Source organism: Somniosus microcephalus, chromosome 24 (assembly GCF_052327205.1).
Source record: "Somniosus microcephalus isolate GS21.2 chromosome 24, FLI_Smic_1.0, whole genome shotgun sequence".
NCBI classification, from domain to species: Eukaryota; Metazoa; Chordata; class Chondrichthyes; order Squaliformes; family Somniosidae; genus Somniosus; species Somniosus microcephalus.
The window spans coordinates 61,513,492-61,534,491 of record NC_141010.1 but is presented as its reverse complement, the minus strand read 5'-3'; the positions used below and the strand labels follow the sequence as shown (position 1 = coordinate 61,534,491).

Here is a 21,000-nt window from a genome sequence, read left to right as displayed (position 1 = left end):
CTGGGGTACACTGCCCTGTACCAGTCCCTATACCCTGGGGTACACTGCCCTGTACCAGTCCCTATACCCTGGGGTACACTGCCCTGTACCAGTCCCTATACCCTGGGGTACACTGCCCTGTTTCAGTCCCTATACCCTGGGGTACACTGCCCTGTTTCAGTCCCTATACCCTGGGGTACACTGCCCTGTACCAGTCCCTATACCCTGGGGTACACTGCCCTGTACCAGTCCCTATACCCCGGGGTACATTGCCCTGTACCAGTCCCTATACCCCGGGGTACACTGCCCTGTACCAGTCCCTATACCCTGGGGTACACTGCCCTGTACCAGTCCCTATACCCTGGGGTACACGGCCCTGTATCAGCTCTCATACCCTGTGGTACACTGCCCTGTATCAGTCCCTATACCCTGGGGTACACTGCCCTGTACCAGTCCCTATACTCCGGGGTACACTGCCCTGTTCCAGTCCCTATACCCCGGGGTACACTGCCCTGTACCAGTCCCTGTACCCTGGGGTACACTGTCCTGTTCCAGTCCCTATACCCCGGGGTACACTGCCCTGTACCAAATCCTGAACCCAAGGGAGCACTATGGCCGTTGCCTTTTACCCTATTTTGGGCCGTTTTACAATCTGGGCTTGTGCCAACATGCTGGAGCTTGACATTCAGCCGAGAGAAAAGACGCACTCTGGACTGAAATCATTTCCTCAAAATCTCCTGGAATCTGCAGCAGACTGCTGAGAATTGGCCTGTATTACTCACTGAGCATGACTGACCATGACTGCTCACTCCCACTCTGCTGAAATGAAGTTAATTGTCTGTCGATGCTGAGATTTTATTTTGGAATTACATGAACAGACAATCCTGTGTCAGCCTGTCTCTGTAGTGAGCATTGTTCCACACCCAGGCCCATGGGACACTGAGTTGCCCCACATCCACTCAAATAATCAAAAGTTCACTTTAGTCTAGTTTACAAACTCTGGTAAACAAGCAAATGACTTTTTAAATACAAGTGCTCCTCCCAGGGAATACTGTGTTCATAACAGAAGCAGTTCTGTACAGCCAGCAGCAAGTATATTTAAATACAGTAATACTGAGTGTAAGGGGGAACCAGCTAGGATTCCTCGGGCTGACCACCGTCCAGGGACTGACCGCCGGCCAGGGGCCGACCGCCGTCGAGGGGCCGACCGCCGTCCAGGGGCTGATCTAAAATGTCTGTCAATTATCAGAGTTTCTAGTGACATCGCTGTCAGTTCCTCCTAACACAGTGTGTGAGGGAGAGAGTTGCCAGTTTCTCGATGCTGACACAGAGCAGGAAGCGTGGTCTAGGCACCAGTAACTCTGAGGGTTCTGGGTCAATGCTAATCCGGTACAGGACTGAGGCCCCCCAACACCTTCACAACAGAGCAGCTGCTCACTCCTGCCAAGTGCTGGGTGTGTCTGGAGTGAGCAGGTGTGCACCATACACAGCACCAGGTGTGAGGGAATGGCGCTCTGACTGGGTGTGCAGTTTACAGCTAATGAGAAGGTGTTTATAGATCACACAGCTTTCCAAATCAGCCCTGCCAGATATCGCCAGACTCCACATCACAAGTGAGGCAATATCTGCTTTGTTCACAAGTAGCCAAACCTAGCACTGTCTGGCTCACTCCAGTCTGGGTCTGCCTGTTGTTCCAGGCCAGCTGGAGTAATTGTGGAGTGGGATAAGCGGCCGATGAGATGCACAGTCCTTGTTCTGGTGTCCATTTCTCCTCCATTATTGTGCTGTGGCATCACCGAGTGACAAAAACGATGCAATATTGGGAAAGAAAGAAGAACAGCGTCTTAAGGACGTCCCAAAGTACTTTACAATCAATGAAGTACTTTTTGAAGTGTAGTCACTGTTGCAATGTAGGAAATTTAGCAACCAATTTACATACAGCAAGATCCCACAAGCAGAAATACGATAATGGCTGGATAATCTGTTTTTCCGTGATATTGGTTGAGGATAAATATTGGCCAGGACACCGGGGATAACACCTCTGCTCTTCTTTCAATAGTGCCATGGGATCTTTTACATCCACCTGAGAGGACAGGGCCTCCGTTTAACGTCTCATCCGAAAGGTGGCACCTCTGACAGTGCAGCACTCCCTCAGCACTGCACTGGAGTATGTGCTCAAGTCTCTGGACGGAGGACTTGAACCTACAACCTTCGGACTCGCGAGTGCTGCCCACTGAGCCACGGCTGACACCTTACAATATTGAGTGTTGAGTTCCACTTGTGCTCTTGTGGGAAGCATCCTATCTCTGGTGGTCTGCTGGGGTTGTGTGTGCACTGACATCCTTGGGGTGGCCTCTGAATATTAGGAATGGGTTACAGCCGAGCCAGAAGCAACGTTCCCTCTATTTTTCTTTCGTGCGCGGTCCCTTTAAATTTCCTGCCCGGCCGCAATTTCCAGTAGCAACAGCTGGTGAGCGGCCTGCACGGGACCTCCCGATCGATGCATGGCTGCGTGCCCCTGCACCTTCGGGGGAACGTTGCCCAGAAGGCCGGTATTGGTTGGCTGCAGTGGTGCTGAGGCTCACACAGCCTGCGTAGTCAGATAAATATTCAGTACCACAAACACACATAGAATCATAGGATTGTACAAAACGCTAGTTAGGCCACAGCTGGAATACTGTGTGCAGTTCTGGTCGCCACACTATAGGAAGGATGTGATTGCATTGGAGAGGGTGCAGAGGAGATTCACCAGGATGTTACCTGGGCTGGAGCGCTTCAGCTATGAAGAGAGACTGGACAGGCTGGGGTTGTTTTCCTTAGAGCAGAGAAGGCTGAGGGGGGATCTGATTGAAGTGTACAAAATTATGAGGGGCATAGATAGGGTAGATAGAAAGGAACTTTTCCCCTTAGTAGAGGGGTCAATAACCAGGGGGCATCGTTTCAAGGTAAGGGGCAGGAGGTTTATCGGGGATTTGAGGAAAAACCTTTTCACCCAGAGGGTGGTTGGAGTCTGGAACTCACTGCCTGAAAGGGTGGTAGAGGCAGGAACCCTCACAACATTCAAGAAGCATTTAGATGAGCACTTGAAACGCCATAGCATACAAGGCTACGGACCAAGTGCTGGAAAATGGGATTAGGATAGGGCTTGATGGCCGGCGCGGACACGATGGGCCGAAGGGCCTCTTTCTGTGCTGTGTAACTCGATGACTCGATGAGCACAGAATTTCCTATCCATGCTGCTCCTGCCCCTTTTATCCCTGGGCTTCAGTTTTGCGAACAAGCCTAATATGTGGCACTTTATCAAATGCCTTTTCGATGTCCATATACACATCAACTGCACTGCCCTCATCCACCCTCTGTTACCTCATCAAAAAAGTCAATCAAGTTAGTCAAACACAATTTGCCCTAAACAGAACACATTGCAGAATCTCAGATAAAACAGACACCCTCCCAATTCTAGTATACTAGGGCAGAGAGAACATCCTGAGTCCTGACCTTTGATTAGACACAACCCTGGACAGTAAGGGCCTATCTTACATTAGATACTTTATAATTCAAAACTTCAGAAGCAGTGTCCGAGTTGCAGTGGTTTCTAAGGGCAGGTAATATGTGCCGAATACTGTACCAGTAACAGTGGCTGGTTAGCGTGTCTGATGCCCTCACCATAATCCTTGTTCGGTAAGTGTTGGATGTTGATGAGTTGGTCCTCATCACCATGGATTATTTGAGAGTGGATCAGTGCCCTGGATAGGATAAAGTTGTCCAAGGTTCCCAATTACGATGCTCACTGCCCAGCTCTTACAGCGACTGTTTGATTCTCCGTGTTTGACAAGCTCCTCACCTTCCTTCCCGTGTACCTGAATGAAACTAATTAGTGACGGGTCAAACAGGCTCTGCAGTGGGTGACCTTGTGGGACCTGGAGGAGCAGGATTGCCCCACAAGGAAAGTTTAGGCCTCCCCTGCCCCAGGTTTCTGGCCCCCTCCCCGCGATTTACCAGAGTGCCAGGGACCATTCCCGATTTACCAGAGTGCCAGGGACCATTCCCGCAGTCCCTGGCAGTGACCCCAGCCCCCCACAGCCACCCAACATTGTGCTCACACTCGCCAGCCAATTGCTGCTTCCTGTCAGTTTTGGTGGAAGGCTGACTGAATCCATCCAGATGAAGGCCTCGCGCTGACATGGTTGGGTTGGTTTGCGGTTCTCCCCTGCCTGCACGACCCCTGCCCACACAACCCTCGACCCCTGCTGGCCTCGAACCCTCACCCATACAACCCTTGATCCCCGCTGGCCTCGAACCCTCACCCACATAACCCTCGACCCCCACTGGCCTCGAACCCTCACGACCCTTGACCCCTGCTGGCCTCGAACCCTCACCCACACGACCCTTGACCCCCGCTGGCCTCGAACCCTGCCGCCTCGATCCCCGCCCAGAGTTAAAATCGGGGCTAAGAAGATGAGAATGTGTAAACTGGAAATGTACAGCAGGACTGTCAGGGATTGAACAGAGAGACAGGCCAACACTGCGGGTGGAGACTGGTTCTGACGAAAGGCCCCACCCTAATTACTAAGCTGCCTTTTCTTTTACAGATGTCAATGGGCCTGTTGTGTATTTCCAGCATTTTCCTTTTCTAATTCCGGATCCGATTCGAACCTTTGATCACTGCCAGGACCACATTTGCAATGGGGTAAATGTTCAGTTTGGGCGGAACATCGTGGCTGCGTGAACGTGAATTCCCAGAGAACACGATTCCCCATCAGGAGCACAGCAACGGAAAGTGTACCCGACTGTGCGAAGCTTTGGCCCCCGACCATCAGCAGAGCAGTGAGGGGTTGGAGAGGGAGCGGAAGACAGCAAGGAGGGTGATTGCAGGACTCGGGGCTCCAGGTTATGACCCACCAAACTGAAGTTGTTTCCATTGGAGAATAGGAGGGGACGTGATCCAGGTTTGATATTGCGGAGAGGAATGTGCAGTGTTGATTTAAGGAGCTTATTTAATTTGAACTGTGTGATAGGAGTATGTAAGCTTAATAAACCTCAATTGACACTTGAGATGAGATCATTTTGAATGTAATATTTTTCTCTGCCATGTAGCCAGGCCCCCACCCTCCCAGCTAAACCTCTCTGCCGGAGCCAAAACTGGGTTGACTTGGTATCTCCCAGGACATCCAAATCTGAATGACGTGCCCCACAGTCACCACGCGGCACAGATTCACCAGAATAATACTGGGACTAAAAGGGTTAAGTTACGAGGACAGGTTGCACAGACCCGAGTATAGGAGATTAAGGGGCGATCTAATTGAGGTGTTCCACCTGATTAAAATACTTCATCGGGTAGATAGAGAGACACTATTTCCTCTGGTGGGGGGAGTCCAGAACAAAGGGGCACAAAATTAGAGCCAGGCCGTTCAGGGTGATGTCAGGAAGCACTTCTTCACACAAAGGGTGGGGGAAATCTGAAACTCTCTCCCCCAAAAAGCTGTTGGGCCTGGGAGTCAATTAAAAATTTCAAAACTGAGATTGATAGATTTTTGTTAGGCAACGATATTAAGGGTTACGGACCCAAAGCGGGTAAATGGAGTTAAGATAGTAGAATCACACAGCACAGAGGGAGGCCATTCAGCCCATCGTGCCTGTGCCGGCTCTTTGAACGAGCTCTCCAATTAGTCCCACTCCCCCCCGCTCTTTCCCCGTGGCCCTGCACATTTCTCCCCTTCAAGTATTTATCTAATTTCCTTTTGAAAGTTATTGCAGAATCTGCTTCCAGCGCCCTTTCAGGCAGTGCATTCCAGATCACAACAACTCGCTGCGTAACAAAACTGTCTCTCCTCTCCTCGCTGGTTCTTTATGCCAATCACCTTCAATCTGTGTCCTCTGGTTACCAGCCCACATACCATTGGAAAGTTTCTCTTTATTTACTCTATCTAAACCCTTCATGATTTTGAACACCGCTATCAAATCTCCCCTGAAAATGTTCTGCTCCAAGGAGAACAACCCCAGCTTTCCAGTCTCTCCATATAACTGAAGTCCCTCATCCCTGGTACCATTCTAGTAAATCTCTTCTGCACCCTCTCCAAGGCCTTGACACCCTTCCTAAAGTGTGGGGCCCAGAATTATTTACTACATTTCTGAGTTGTGTGTCATCTGCAAACTTTGAAATTATGGCCAAGATACCCAAGTCCAGGTCATTAATATACATCAAGAAGAGCAGTAGCCCAATACCGACCCTTAGGGAACACCACTGCACACTTCCTTCCAGACTGAACAACAACCGTTCACCACCACTGTCCCTTAGCCAATTTTGTATCCTCGCTGCCACTGCCCCTTTATCCCATGGGCTTCAATTTTGCCAACAAGTCTATTATTTGGTACTTTGTCAAACGCCTTTTGAAAGTCCATACAGGCAACATCAACCACACTACCCGCATCAACCCTCTCTGTTATTTCATCAAAGAACTCGATCATGTTAGTCAAACACAATTTTCCTTTAACAAATCCGTGCTGGCTGTCATTTATTAACCATGATCTAATTGAATGGTGGAACAGGGTCGAGGGGCTGAATGGCCTCCTCCTGTCCTATGTCCTGTCACTGATACAGAAAGGCTTGGGGAGTGAGATGAAATTAATGTTAATGCTGCGGCTGGTGCAAAGTCAGGAATGTGTTCCGGCAACTCAGATTAAATTCCCTGGGATTCTCGCCACGAGCAATCACTTGGCAAAGGCCCAGTGATCATTTTTCCTTCTGGAGTATTCCATTTGCTGTTACTGGAGACACCATTTAGGAGCATTTCAATCTAAAATTATATCAGTGTGTCAGAGTTTAAACTTGCCTTTTTTAAAATGGATCTGGGGGAGTATGAGCCCCTTCCAGACTCCTGCTTCACCACTCCCTCCCAGCCCCAAGCACAAGCAGGGGAGTTCTCCCCGGTGTCCTGGCCAATATTTATCCCTCAATCAACATCACAAACAGATTATCTGGTCATTATCACATTGCTGTTTGTGGGACCGTGCTGTGTGCAGATTGGCTGCTGCGTTTCCTACATTCCTACACTTCAAAAGTACTTCCTCAGCTGTAAAATGCTTTGGGACGTTCTGTGGTCATGAAAGGCGCTATATAAATGCAAGTCTTTCTTTCTTTAACCCTCCTGTCCTCTCTTGATGCAAGATCCCGATTCCCATGTGCCCTGAGCTCTCCCACCCTTCGATTCCCCGCAGCTCCAAGCCCTGGCCTGGACTTTCTCTCTCACCCACCCTCGCTACAGCCAGGCAAGGCTCAGGACCATGGGTCAGATCCAGGGGCGACAGTCTGGGAGCACAACAGTTCAGGAAGCCATCTGGCATAAAGTAGTATTCCAACTCTCCCCTGCATCATATCTGGGACAGGGACAGGGACATAGGACAGGAGGAGGCCCTTCAGCCCCTCGACCCTATTCCACCATCCCATGCATCATATCTGGGGAGAGTTGGAACAATTTCTGTGGCTATCGGCTGGGCAGAACCATGAGTCCGAATCTGGAAAGAGATGGATCAACATATCAGCTGTGATCCTTCATCACAACCAATGTTCATCTAAAATGTCCACAGGTCTCCTCTCTCTCACTGATGGACCGGTGGTGTTTTTCCAACAATTTCAATTTTACTTCAGATTCCAGCATTCAGATTTTTTGTTCTTTTTATCGGTACTCATAGGCCCGGGACCAGTGCAGCCCCCTTCCCCACCTGCTCCCCATCCCCCTCTCACCCATACCCCTCCCCCTCCCCCCTACGCACTCCCTCACCCGTGTGCTCCCTCCCGCTCACCCTCACCCTCGCCCGCGCGCTCCCTCCCGCTCCCTCCCCCTCCTCCTTACCCTCCCCCTCCCTCTCCCTCACCCCCACCTTCCCTCACCTGTGACCCCCGGCACCCCTGCTGGCCAGTGTGTTCCTGGGCCTCTGCTCACAGGCCACCAGCTCAATGCTGCTCGAGTGTGTGACTGTGACACACGACAAATACTGTTTGATCTAAATAATAAAATCAGCACACGGACTATTGCCCAGGGAGCTTTGTGCTAAGCTCATTTTCATAAGGATTCTCTCCCCTCTCCCGGGATTCTCTCCCCTCTCCTGGGATTCTCTCCCGGGATTCTCTCCCCTCTCCCACTCTATAACCTCCTCCGCTCACCATCCAGCCCTATTGGCTGTTTTGCTATTGATCTGACGCTAGCCTCCACATTTACCTCACCAGTTGATACAGTTCAGGCTATTTACTAACATTTTGTCTTGTGTTTGTAGTTAGATTTAGTCGATTATCAAACAAATCCTGCATCCTTATTCGCACTCTAAACAAGCTTAACAATTAACCTGGAATTGAGGTACAGCGGAGAATGCATGGGATGCCCAATATGTTATCCCATCCCTTCAGCAAACCGAAAATAACAAAGTGTTCAACCAATGTGTACTTAATCAGTTTTATTTGCAGCCAAATAATACACAGGGACCAAAAAATGCAGCAGGATTCAGAAACAGTGCAACTTCAAAACAAAAATATATAATCAGCCCATGAGGTGCTCATTTACCTTTTTTAGCACATGTTTCTTACAGAGTCTGATAAGCAAATAAAACTTTTGCATGAAACAGTTGGTTTGATGTTCAGTGTTGTACTTGGGCAACGTTGGCCACAGAGGTCAGAGTTCAATATTCTGAATTGTGATTTATGCCATGGGGCTCTTTTATTTTACAACCACTCCCTTTCAATTAAGCAAGCAAACTGAGAGCTTAGCCGATCGCCCAGCCTGTGAGGTACAGTTTTACTGTGGGGATATTGCTGCTTTCTCCATACAGTTTGCCCTTGTAATGGATTCCCTAATGGCTCAGTACTTGGTGTAGTCTGATATGAATTAAAACAATATAGAAAACCCATTAAGAACAGACGTTTCCAATTGAATACAAAGCCCAGGTCTGGCTGCCTGCAGCCAATTACATTCATTAGTTGTAGATTCACCAATCCCGTGCTACCAGTACGGACTTGAGATCAAGGGGAGCATGGGTCAGAAAATCAGCGCTACGGTGTTGTAGACCCATTGAGTGCAGCTGGGAGCACAGGATGAGGGAATTCAGCCCGGAAGCCCACAATGGGATCCTATTTGACATCATCATATGAATAAAGCCGGAGGGGCCCAATATCCGTGGGGGAGGTTGGGGGCGGGGGTGGGGTGGCTGCACCCCAGCATAAGTGCAGAGTTACGCCCACCTGGCATCTCTGCCACTGACCTTGCCTAAGTTCACAGGGTCAGCGAGAGGTGCCCTGTAGCGTATGACAGTGGCGGGCACCTGTATCACTAGAGGCGCATCAATGGTCCATGGCGACTGAAGAGGCCGGGGTGTCCGACCCAACACTGGCTGTCTTGGGATGGAGGTACCGGGAGACCCCCAGCTGCCCCCTATGTAAAGGGGCTCCACAATGCCAGCCTGGACCCTCAGGTGGGTCCCAGTTGCAGTATGCCTGGTCTCTGCCGATCCTACACTCAGTGCTGGGAAAGCCAGAATCCCACATTCCACATCCTGAGAAGGATGATGGCTATGACAACAGCTAGTCTGCCTTTAAGAGGTGCTGCTGCACTGGCAGTGCAGGCCTGCACTCCAGCTGTGCAGCCCTCTGCTCTGGCAAGCTGACACACCAGCATGCCACCGCGGCCAAAGCAGTACAAGTTCTGGAGATGCTTGGAGGCTCCCCCAGAACATTCCTTTTTAATGAGGCTTGCACTATGAGACAGTGCAAGTCTCTCACACTTCCAGTGCAGACCCTGGTCAGAATCCAGCGCCAGTGCAGACCCAGCTCAGAATCCAGAGCCAGTGCAGACCCCACACAGAATCCAGAGTCAATGCAGACCCAGCTCAGAATCCAGAGCCAGTGCAGACCCCGCACAGAATCCAGCGCCAGTGCAGACCCTGCACAGAATCCAGTGCCAACCCTGCACAGAATCCAGTGCCAGTGCAGACCCTGCACAGAATCCAGAGCCAGTGCAGACCCCGCACAGAATCCAGCGCCAGTGCAGACCCTGCACAGAATCCAGAGCCAGTGCAGACCCTGCACAGAATCCAGTGCCAACCCTGCACAGAATCCAGCACCAGTGCAGACCCTGCACAGAATCCAGTGCCAGTGCAGACCCTGCACAGAATCCAGCACCAGTGCAGACCCTGCACAGAATCCAGCGCCAGTGCAGACCCTGCACAGAATCCAGCACCAGTGCAGACCCTGCACAGAATCCAGCGCCAGTGCAGACCCTGCACAGAATCCAGAGCCAGTGCAGACCCCGCACAGAATCCAGCGCCAGTGCAGACCCTGCACAGAATCCAGAGTCGGTGTGGATCCTGTGCAGGAATAAAATTCCAGGTTTTTTTGCACTCCCGCTGCCTGTGACAGCTCAATCTAAGGCCGGTTTCTGTTTGTTCACTTCGGGTCAGCAACTCTGATTGGACGTCATCTATTAGGTTTCCTCACAGGACCTCCAACCTCCACGCACCCCGTGACCAACACCCTCGCCATTGGTCCCCCGACACGCCCACCCTCACGGCGCACTGCCTTCCTAGGCCAAGTAGAAAGCCAATAGACAGGCGTTATCTGATTGGATGATTCTTGACTGTCAGTCAAACAACCTTTTCTCACCAGTCCCTTTCATGCCGTCTGGCAGTAATTATCCAGGAGCCGTTCTGAATGCTGCACTCGATTTAACATCGATCACCACTTGTAGCAAAGCATTCCACATTTTGACCTAACTCGCCAGGAGGGAATCCCAGGGGATCAAGAGCATCGCCGGTTTTACACCCCATCCAATATTACTCTGTATTTACTTCAATTGAGAGCACCACTGGGCTGGGTGTAAAATCCACATTGCCCCCGATCTCAGCAGTTTCCCAATGGGTGGATTAGGTTAAAATTGCACCCTGGGTAACACTGAGGGTAATTTTAACTTTGCGCAATAGTGTCAAATGAGCGATATTAGATCAGCCGCCCATTACACGCCCTGTCTGATTTTCCTTTCGAGTGAAGTCAATGAATGAGAATGGGGAGAGGGGTATAACAGAGGCTAATCCAACATTGCCCATTTTACACGCTCACCAAAAGTTACAATTACCCCCAGTGTCTTCTCACCTGCCCCTTTCAGTATCTAGCGCTGATCGCCATCATGGCTTCTGGACTTGAATTGACCAACAATGTGCCTCGCATCACTTTGATCAAATCTCCCCGAATCTTCTCCCTTAAAGAGAATTTATCACACGTGCTAGAGGTTTAAATACTTCACCCTTTCCTACAACTCAGGTCCCTCACCCCTGAAAAATATGTCCCCTAGCGACTGAACAAGTGACATCTGGAATCTCGACTGCCGTTTCTTTCTCAGACCCCTCCACCATCAGCCCCTCCCATCCCACCCGGACCCCTCCACCATCAGCCCCTCCCATTCCATGGGACCCCTCCACCATCAGCCCCTCCCATCCCACCCGGACCCCTCCACCATCAGCCCCTCCCATTCCATGGGACCCCTCCACCATCAGCCCCTCCCAACCCACCCAGACCCCTCCACCATCAGCCCCTCCCATTCCATGGGACCCCTCCACCATCAGCCCCTCCCATCCCACCCGGACCCCTCCACCATCAGCCCCTCCCATCCCACCCAGACCCCTCCACCATCAGCCCCTCCCATTCCATGGGACCCCTCCACCATCAGCCCCTCCCATCCCACCCGGTCCCCTCCACCATCAGCCCCTCCCAACCCACCCAGACCCCTCCACCATCAGCCCCTCCCATTCCATGGGACCCCTCCACCATCAGCCCCTCCCATCCCACCCGGACCCCTCCACCATCAGCCCCTCCCATCCCACCCAGACCCCTCCACCATCAGCCCCTCCCATTCCATGGGACCCCTCCACCATCAGCCCCTCCCATCCCACCCGGACCCCTCCACCATCAGCCCCTCCCAACCCACCCAGACCCCTCCACCATCAGCCCCTCCCATGGGACCCCTCCACCATCAGCCCCTCCCATCCCACCCGGACCCCTCCACCATCAGCCCCTCCCATCCCACCCGGACCCCTCCACCATCAGCCCCTCCCATTCCATGGGACCCCTATACCATCAGCCCCTCCCATCCCACCCGGACCCCTCCACCATCAGCCCCTCCCATCCCACCCGGACCCCTCCACCATCAGCCCCTCCCATCCCACCCGGACCCCTCCACCATCAGCCCCTCCCATTCCATGGGACCCCTCCACCATCAGCCCCTCCCATCCCACCCGGACCCCTCCACCATCAGCCCCTCCCAACCCACCCAGACCCCTCCACCATCAGCCCCTCCCATGGGACCCCTCCACCATCAGCCCCTCCCATGGGACCCCTCCACCATCAGCCCCTCCCATCCCACTCAGGCCCCTCCACCATCAGCCCCTCCCATCCCACTCAGGCCCCTCCACCATCAGCTGGGACCCACCCAAATTTCCAATCCTAGCTCTGCCACTGGCCACAGCTCCTGCCGTGCTCCAGTGAAAGGCACCGCCCTCTATGTCCATGAGGGTTTGGTGTATTTTCTGTCCATCTTACTCTAAATGTTTCAGCTTACATATTATACACTCATTGGCAAGTCTTATCTCCCTATGGCATCAAGGGCATCTTTACTGGCCCTGAGATCTGGGTAAGTTTGATAGGGTTCTCAGGATAATAAACAAGAAACATTTCTTTAGCTATTGGATCAATCCTGTGGCTCCACATCTTTAGGAGGGAGCAGAATGACAGAAACGCTGATTTAACTGCAGGCGAATTTAATGAAATTCATAGAAATACTTAGAGGTTACAACACAGAAACCGGTCACTCTACACAACCAGTGCATATCAATGTTAACTCTCCATGTAAGCAAACAGTTCTATTCACATTTACCCGTCCTGTTCCCATATCCCTCCACCCCCTATCCCTCCACCCCCCTATCCCTCCACCCCCCTATCCCTCCACCCCCCTATCCCTCCACCCCTCTACCCCATATCCCTCCACCCCCATATCCCTTCACCCCCCTATCCCTCCACCCCCCTATCCCTCCACCCCCCTATCCCTCCACCACCTATTCCTTCATCCCCATATCCCTCCACCCCCTATGCCTCCACCCCCTATCCCTCCACCCCCCTATCCCTTCATCCCCCTATCCCTCCACCCCCTCTCTGATCTAATCCTGAATGTTGACACAGTTTCTGCCTCACCCACTAACCCTGGGAGTGAATTCCCAGCCTCACAACTCTCTGTGCGAAGATGTTTCTCCTGCCCTCTGTTCTAAATCTCTTATATTTAATCTTATATCTCTGGCCCCTCGTTCTAGACCCCTCAACTACTGGAAGCTGTCTGCTTCTATCTACCCTGTCCCATCCTTTCTAGCATATCGCCCCATAAGCTGCATCATTCTAATGAAAAAAAGTACAAACTTTTCAAGTCTTTCTTCATATTTGTATTTCCTTATACCAGACAGCATCCTCGTGCATCTACATTGTACCCTCTCTAAAGCCTCAACATCCTTCCAACAGTGTGGAGCCCAATACTGTACAGGTTACTCCAACTGAGGCAGTCAGAATCAGGGGAATTTATAATGGGGAGCAAAGAAATGGCAGAACAATTAAATACATACTTTGGTTCTGTCTTCACAAAGGAGGACACAAATAACCTCCCAGAGATGTCGGGGAACATAGGGTCTAATGAAAGGGAGGAACTGAAAGAAATCAGTATTTGTAGGGAAATTGACGGGATTGAAGGCCGATAAATCCCCAGGGCCTGATAATCTACATCCCAGGGTACTTAAGGAAGTGGCCCTAGAAATAGTAGATGCATTACTGATCATCTTCCAACATTCGATGGAATCTGGAACAGCACCCATGGATTGGAGGATAGCTAATGTAACCCCACTATTCAAAAAAGGCGGTAGAGAGAAAACAGGGAATTATAGATCGGTAAGCCTGACATCGGTAGTGGGGAAAATGCTAGAGTCCATTATAAAGGATGTAATAGCAGCGCACTTGGAAAACAGTGACAGGATCGGACAAAGTCAACATGGATTTACAAAAGGTAAATCATGCTTGACTAATCTACTGGAATTTTTTGAGGATGTAACTGGTAAAATAGATAAGGGAGAACCAGTGGATGTGGTGTATTTGGACTTTCAAAAGGCTTTCGATAAGGTCCCGCATAAGAGATTAGCATGTAAAGTTAAGGCACATGGGATTGGGGGCAAGGTATTGACTTGGATAGAGAACTGGTTGGCAGACAGAAAGCAAAGAGTTGGAATAAACGGCTCTTTATCCGAGTGGCAGGCAGTGACTAGTGGGGTACCGCAGGGATTGGTCCTTGGACCCCAGCTATTCACAATATATATTAATGATCTAGACAAGGGAAATATCTCCAAATTTGCAGACGACACAAAGCTGGGTGGGCGTGTGTGCTGTGAGGAGGATGCCGAGAAACTCCAGGATGATTTGGACAGGTTGGGTGATTGGGCAGAATCATGGCAGATGCAATATAACATGGATAAATGCGAGGTTATCCACTTTGGTGTCAAAAACAGGAAGGCAGATTATTATCTGAATGGCAATAGATTGGGAGAAGGGGAAGTGCAACGAGACCTGGGTGTCCTTGTGCACCAGTCACTGAAGGTAAGCATGCAGGTGCAGCAGGCGGTTAAGAAGGCAAATGGTATGTTGGCCTTCGTAGCGAGAGGGTTTGAGTACAGGAACAAGGATGTCTTGCTGCAGTTGTACAGGGCCTTGGTGAGACCACATCTTGAGTATTGTGTGCAGTTTTGGTCACCTTATCTGAGGAAGGATGTTCTTGCCATGGAAGGAGTTCAACGAAGATTCACCAGGCTGATACCTGGGATGGTAGGAATAACGTATGAGGAGAGATTGGGTCGATGTGGCTTATACTCGCTGGAGTTTAGAAGAATGAGAGGGGATCTCATTGAAACTTATAAAATTCTGACAGGACTGGACAGACTAGATGCAGGAAGGATGTTCCCGATGGTCGGGGAGTTCAGAACCAGGGGTCACAGTCTAAGGATAAGGGGTAAGCCATTTAGGACAGAGATGAGGAGGAATTTCTTCACCCAGAGAGTGGTGAACCTGTGGAATTCTCTACCACAGGAGGCAGTAGAGGCCAATTCATTAAATATATTCAAGAAGGAGTTGGATATATTTCTTAAGGCTAAAGGGATCAAGGGATATGGGGAGAAAGCAGGGACAGGGTACTGAATTTGGATGATCAGCCATGATCGCATTGCATGGCGGAGCAGGTTCGAGGGGCCGAATGGCCTACTCCTGCTCCAATCTTCTATGTTTCTATGTTTCTATTAAGGTTATATATCGGCCCATCATTGCCTCTTGGTTTTTACATTCTCTACCTCTTATGATAAAACCTAGAATGCCATCAGTTTTTTTTACAGCCTTATCAACATGCACTGCCGTTAATGTCCTGTGAACCTGTCCCCCAAATCCCTCTGCTCGCCCCCAGCCTCGAGCCTACTCCCATTCACAGTATAATACTGCTGCTTTTTACCAAAATGTATCACCTCACACTTACTGGCATTGAATTCCATCGGACACTTTTTAACTCATATACAATGGATGGACAAGCGAGTAAATAACTTTAATATATAACAAATATTTACAATATATGTTAAACTATGTACAATTTTCATACACAATTATATATTTTAGAATGGACTTTTATGGAGTTATTCTTTTCTTATATTCTTATTATACTTTCAGGAGCCAATCGCTACACAAGTTCCAGACGGACTCGCTGATTCGAGATGTTCAATTAAACCCACCCAAAACACTTGCCAGGGCTTCATGGATTGCAAAAGCCATCAGCTAAATTCAAAAGGAGCTTCCAGTCATGTACTGTACATAATATTTTTGTTTAAATTGTGTGGCTTGTTTCCTCCCCCCAGCTGGATGTCAAACTGACCAGGAGTCCTCACAACGCTGCACTGGGTTAGGCTGGCAATTAGATTCTGAAAGCAGGTGGCTTTTAATCTTCTTTATACATTGTGACTGAACTAAAGGAACCATCTGAAACTCAATAAAAATGCTTCATCAATGTTACACCTACCACATGGCAGTTCCTGCCTACCTGCAGTCGGAGTTGTTGGGACTTTTCTGCTTAAAATATTAACCAGCAGTTTATGTTGAATTCCTTGTGTGTCGGTGTCAGTCTTGGCTCAGTGTTAGTAGTAGAAAAGCAGGGGAGTTCTCCCCGGTGTCCAGGCCAATATTTATCCCTCAATCAACATGACTAAAACAGATTATCTGGTCATTATCGCATCGCTGTTTGTGGGAGCTTGCTGTGCACAAATTGGCTGCCGAGATTTCTACATTACAACAGCGACCACACTCCAAAAGTTCTTCATTAACTGTAAAAGCGCTTTGGGACGTCCTGAGGACGTGAAAGGCGCTATATAAATGCAAGTCTTTCTTTTTTCTCTCTCGCTTCAAAAGGTCATGGATTCAAGTCCCACTCCAGAGACTGGAGCACAAAATCTAGGCTGACTCTCCAATGCAGTGCTATGGGAGTGCTGCACTGTCGGAGGCGCCAACTTTCAGAAGTGACGCTAAACTCAGACCCCGCCTGCTCTCTCAGTTGGATGTAAAAGATGCTGTGGCACTATTCTGAAGAAGGGCAGGGGAGTTCTCCCCGATATCCTGGCTAATATTTATCCCTCAACCAACACCTAAAAACAGCTGGGTGCAAATTGGCTGCCACGTTTCCTACATTCCTGGGATGGGAGGGCTGTCCTATGAGGAGAGATTGTGTAGAATGGGCCGATACTCTCTGGAGTTTAGAAGAATGAGAGGTGATCTCATTGAAACATACAAGATTCTGAAGGAGATTGACAGAGTAGATGTTGAGAGGCTGTTTCCCCCTGGCTGGAGAGTCTAGAACTAGGGGCAGAGTCTCAGGATAAGGGGTCGGCCATTTAGGACTGAGATGAGGAGGAATTTCTTCACTCAGAGGGTTGTGAATCTTTGGAATTCTTTGCCCCAGAGGGCTGTGAATGCCGAGTCTTTGAGTATATTCAAGAGAGAGATCGATAGATGTTTGGACTCATGGGGAATCAAGGGATATGGAGATTGGGCGGGAAAGTGGAGTTGCGATCGATGATCAGCCATGATCTTATTGGATGGTGGAGCAGGCTCGAGGGGCCGAATGGCCGACTCCTGTTCTTATTTCTTATTTCTTATGACAACAGTGACTACACTTCATTGTTGTAAATCACTTTGGGATGTCCTGAGGTCGTGAAAGGAACTATATAAATGCAAGTTCTTTCTTTTTTATTCGCACTCCACTATTAGCACAGTACTAACTAACCAGTGACAGTTTGAAAACAGATAAAATGAGGAACGCCTGGTGCTGCTCAGTGTGCTATTTGTGAGGAGCCGGTGGTACCAGCTGTCTGCCTCATGAGGGCTCCAGCAATGCTTGTCAGTTATCTAAAGACCAACTAATCTATGTGCCGGGGGGTGGGGGGTGGGGGAGTGGAGTAGGTGGGGCCTCTTTGGGGTTGAGGTGGCTCCAAGATGATCATGGGAGTTTTGAATCAGATCAACCCTCTCTGGAAGGCCAGGACGCACCTGGCTCTCGACCACTGACCTCAAGTCCCAGGATACAGGATCTGCTCCACCATGAGGCGATCCGCGGACCGTGAGAGATGGAGACGCATCATCCATTGAGCAACGCTCTGAAGGAGCATCCTACAATGATTACATAGACTGTACAGCACAGAAACAGGCCATTCGGCCCAACTGGTCCGTACGGTGTTTATGCTCCACACGAGCCTCCTCCCACCCCTCTTCATCTCACCCTATCAGCACATCCTTCTATTCCTTTCTCCCTCATGTGTTTATTTAGCGTTACATCTATCCTATTCACCTCAACTATTCCATATGGTATTGGATTTATTCGTGACTATCTTATTATATTTATGGCCCCTAGTTCTGGTCTCCCCCACAAGCGGAAACATCTTCTCCATGCCCACCCTATCAAACCCTTTCCCAATGTTAAAGGCCTCGATCAGGTCACCCCTCAGTCTTCTCTTTTCTAGAGCAAAGAGCCCCGGCCTATTCAGCCTTTCCTGATAGTTACAACCTTTCAGTTCTGGTATTATTCTTGTAAATCTTTTTTGCATTTTCTCCAGTGCTTCTATATCTCTTTTATAATATGGAGACCAGGGCTGTGCCCAGTGCTCTGTGTGGTCTAATGAAGATTATAACCCCTCACTGGCAGATTTGGTGATCTGCTGCTGGCTGGCCAGCCTGGTCCACACGTGGGTCTTGGAGGAGCTGCCCTCTCACCAGGGGCTGGGATTCTTCACACCTGGCTCCAGATAACCCTGCAAGCCAGTGTTCTAATGGGCAGGGTGCTCCGGTCTAGGGAATCAGCGGAAAGCTTCCCAGTGCTCTGGAAGCGTGGTATTGATAAGTTGTGCGTTTTTTGCTGTTCAAACTCCAGCAGGAATCCGGCACACATGTTGTGGCTCATGCCCAAGCTCTCTGGTTCTTGAGGTGTCTTCGCGTAGGTAAAGAATGTCTTGCATTTATATAGCACCTTTCACAACCTCGCTTTACAGCCAATAAAGTACTTTTGAAATGTATTCATTGTTGTAATGTAGGAAACACGGCACCCAATTTGCACACAGCAAGATCCCACAAACATAAGAATTAAGAGCAGGATTCGGCCATACGGCCCCTCGAGCCTGCTCTGCCATTCAATAAAATCATGGCTGATCTTCGATCTCAACTCCACTTTCCCTCCTGATCCCCATATCACTTGATACAACAACCAGCGCCTGGATTTATATAGGTAGAACTTCTGTTTGCTCAGTATACAGTACACAAGGAGAGAGATGGTCTGTATCGGACAAAGAGAAACTCTGCTTTTAAAAAATTCATTCCTGGGATGTGGGCATCGCTGGCAAGGCTGGCATTTATTGCCCCTCCCTGAGAAGGTGGCGGTGAGCCTTGTCCTCTGTAGAGACTTGCTGCAGCTGACTGGCTTGCTGGGCTGCTTTAGGGGCAGTTACGAGTCAGCCACATCGGAGTGAGACTGAAGTCACCTTTGGTCACCTGGTGCGGTTGGGGGGGGGGGGGGCGCGGGCGGGTCGGGGGACCTCCTCGTCGGACTGCTCCTGGGTCTGGCCAAGGTGGCCATTAACTGGTCCAGGCAGCGGGCGGTCGAGGGGGTCGTTCGGCCTGACTGCCTGCCTCTCTTCCACGGCCACGTTTGCACCCGGGTGGCCCTGGAGATGGGGCACGAGGTGTCCGCCGGCACACTCAAGACCTTCCGCGACCGGTGGGCGCCGCGGGGACTGGAGTGCATCAGCACCCCGGCCAACCAAATTTCAATTTAATTTGTTAAGTTTCATTTAATGTTTTATTAGCTACAGTACTTTTGCTTATGGGTTGCTCAAAAAAAAGACTGAAGTCACATATGGGCCAGACTGGCGAAGGAGGTTGCCTTCCCTAAACATCAACAACTTACATTTATATAGCACCATTAAACATAGTAAAACAGTCCAAGGAGATTCACTGGAGCCTAAATCAGACAAAATCTGACACCGAATCTCACTGAAAGACATTAGTGAAGGAGTTGGGTAATTCTCAGTAGTTTGGAAGGGGACTATTGGTGTCCAAGATAATCAAAAACTGCTGGCCCAGACTTACCTCCTCTTTAACAAGCTGCATGCACAGGATGGTTGAAGCCCCTCTGCTGTGTGCTGAGGTTGACCGGAGCTTTACATTGTGATCAGGGTCACACACACACACAGGGGTTCTGCCCCATGTAAAAGTCAACATTTCATTGTGCAGTACACACGTCTGCTGCATATATGACAAATAAAATTGAATAAAATTGAATTGAATTGAATGTCTGCACCGCCAGCGCTGCCCAGATCCACACTGATCCGGGAAAGACTTCGGACATTTCCAGATGTGACCTTGTGAAAAGCCAGGTATCTCCCTCATCTGACACAGGACAGAGAGGGAGAGAGCTTCCAGATTGGGCCGCTCTGTAAACCCCGGGGGAAACCTTTGAGGAATGCCTCTTTGATCCAGCTGAAAAGTCCTTATTTAGTCAGAGTTTGTGTGCAGTGGAATCTCAGCACAGTCACAGTCTAAACGCTGCCCGTTAAACCCTTCCTCGCCCTCCTGCCAATGCCTGGCTGGGCACAGCCCTGCCCTCCCCTCAGCGGTGCCCAGTGCCCACCGATCCTTACCAACTTTCTTGAAGGCTTTCAGAGCGAGTTTCTTGGGATCTGGGTCGGGGTCCGGGAGCTGCGAACCCCTGGACCTGGTGCCGATCATGGTCCGGCTTCTCGCTGCCTTGTGTTTCCTGAGCTCGGAGCCTCAGACACAGAGCCAGGCTCTGATTGACTGCCGGCTGGGCTGGGCTGGGCTGAGCCGAGCCTCTCTCCCTCCACCTCTCCTTCCTGCCCCTTGTCTCGGTGCCCGGAGCTCCACTGTCCCGTTGGATTGGGTTGTTCCTCTCAGCCTTGCCTCTGCTCACCGTCCACCTCCTCCCAGCCGCCCGTCCTTTGCACAAACTCTGCTCCCCTGCAATGTTCTTGAAGCTGCCGCCTGGCTCCTGTTAATGAGAAGCTTCTTGTCTCCTACCCTTTGCTTATAAACCAGGAATTCAGCTCATGTGACTTTCAGCTTCTGTATAAGGAAAGGGTTGCCGCCAAATGAGCTAAAATTGGAAAGGGAATGTCGACTGTATTTGTTCAATTCACTCCTGATAAGAGAACAATCTTAGTGCTGGGACCATTGTTTTTATATGGAATCTACTAAATGGAAAATCAGTCAATTCCTGTAATAGGCTCCAGTCCTCAGGACCCTGTGCAGCCCATTCCTGTAAACACAACACTCTGCACAGCAGTCTTCAAAGTTTAGTCTCTGGACCCCAGGGGATTGGTGAAAAAAGAAAGACTTGCATTTCTATAGCGCCTTTCACAACCTCAGGA

At 50.1% G+C, this 21,000-nt stretch overlaps 1 protein-coding gene across 3 annotated transcripts in view; it reads right to left on the bottom strand.

The window, feature by feature from the left end:
• Positions 1-20,635, bottom strand: part of LOC147101507 (1-phosphatidylinositol 4,5-bisphosphate phosphodiesterase delta-3-like) — a 275,280-nt gene extending 254,645 nt beyond the window's left edge. For all 3 annotated transcript variants that reach the window (XM_085966655.1, XM_085966656.1, XM_085966657.1), the window contains exon 1: positions 20,254-20,635. In XM_085966655.1, the coding sequence (XP_085822781.1) occupies positions 20,254-20,341 (88 nt within the window). In that variant the 5' untranslated portion in view covers positions 20,342-20,635. The remainder of the gene's footprint in view (positions 1-20,253) is intronic.
• Positions 20,636-21,000: the final 365 nt, after the last annotated feature.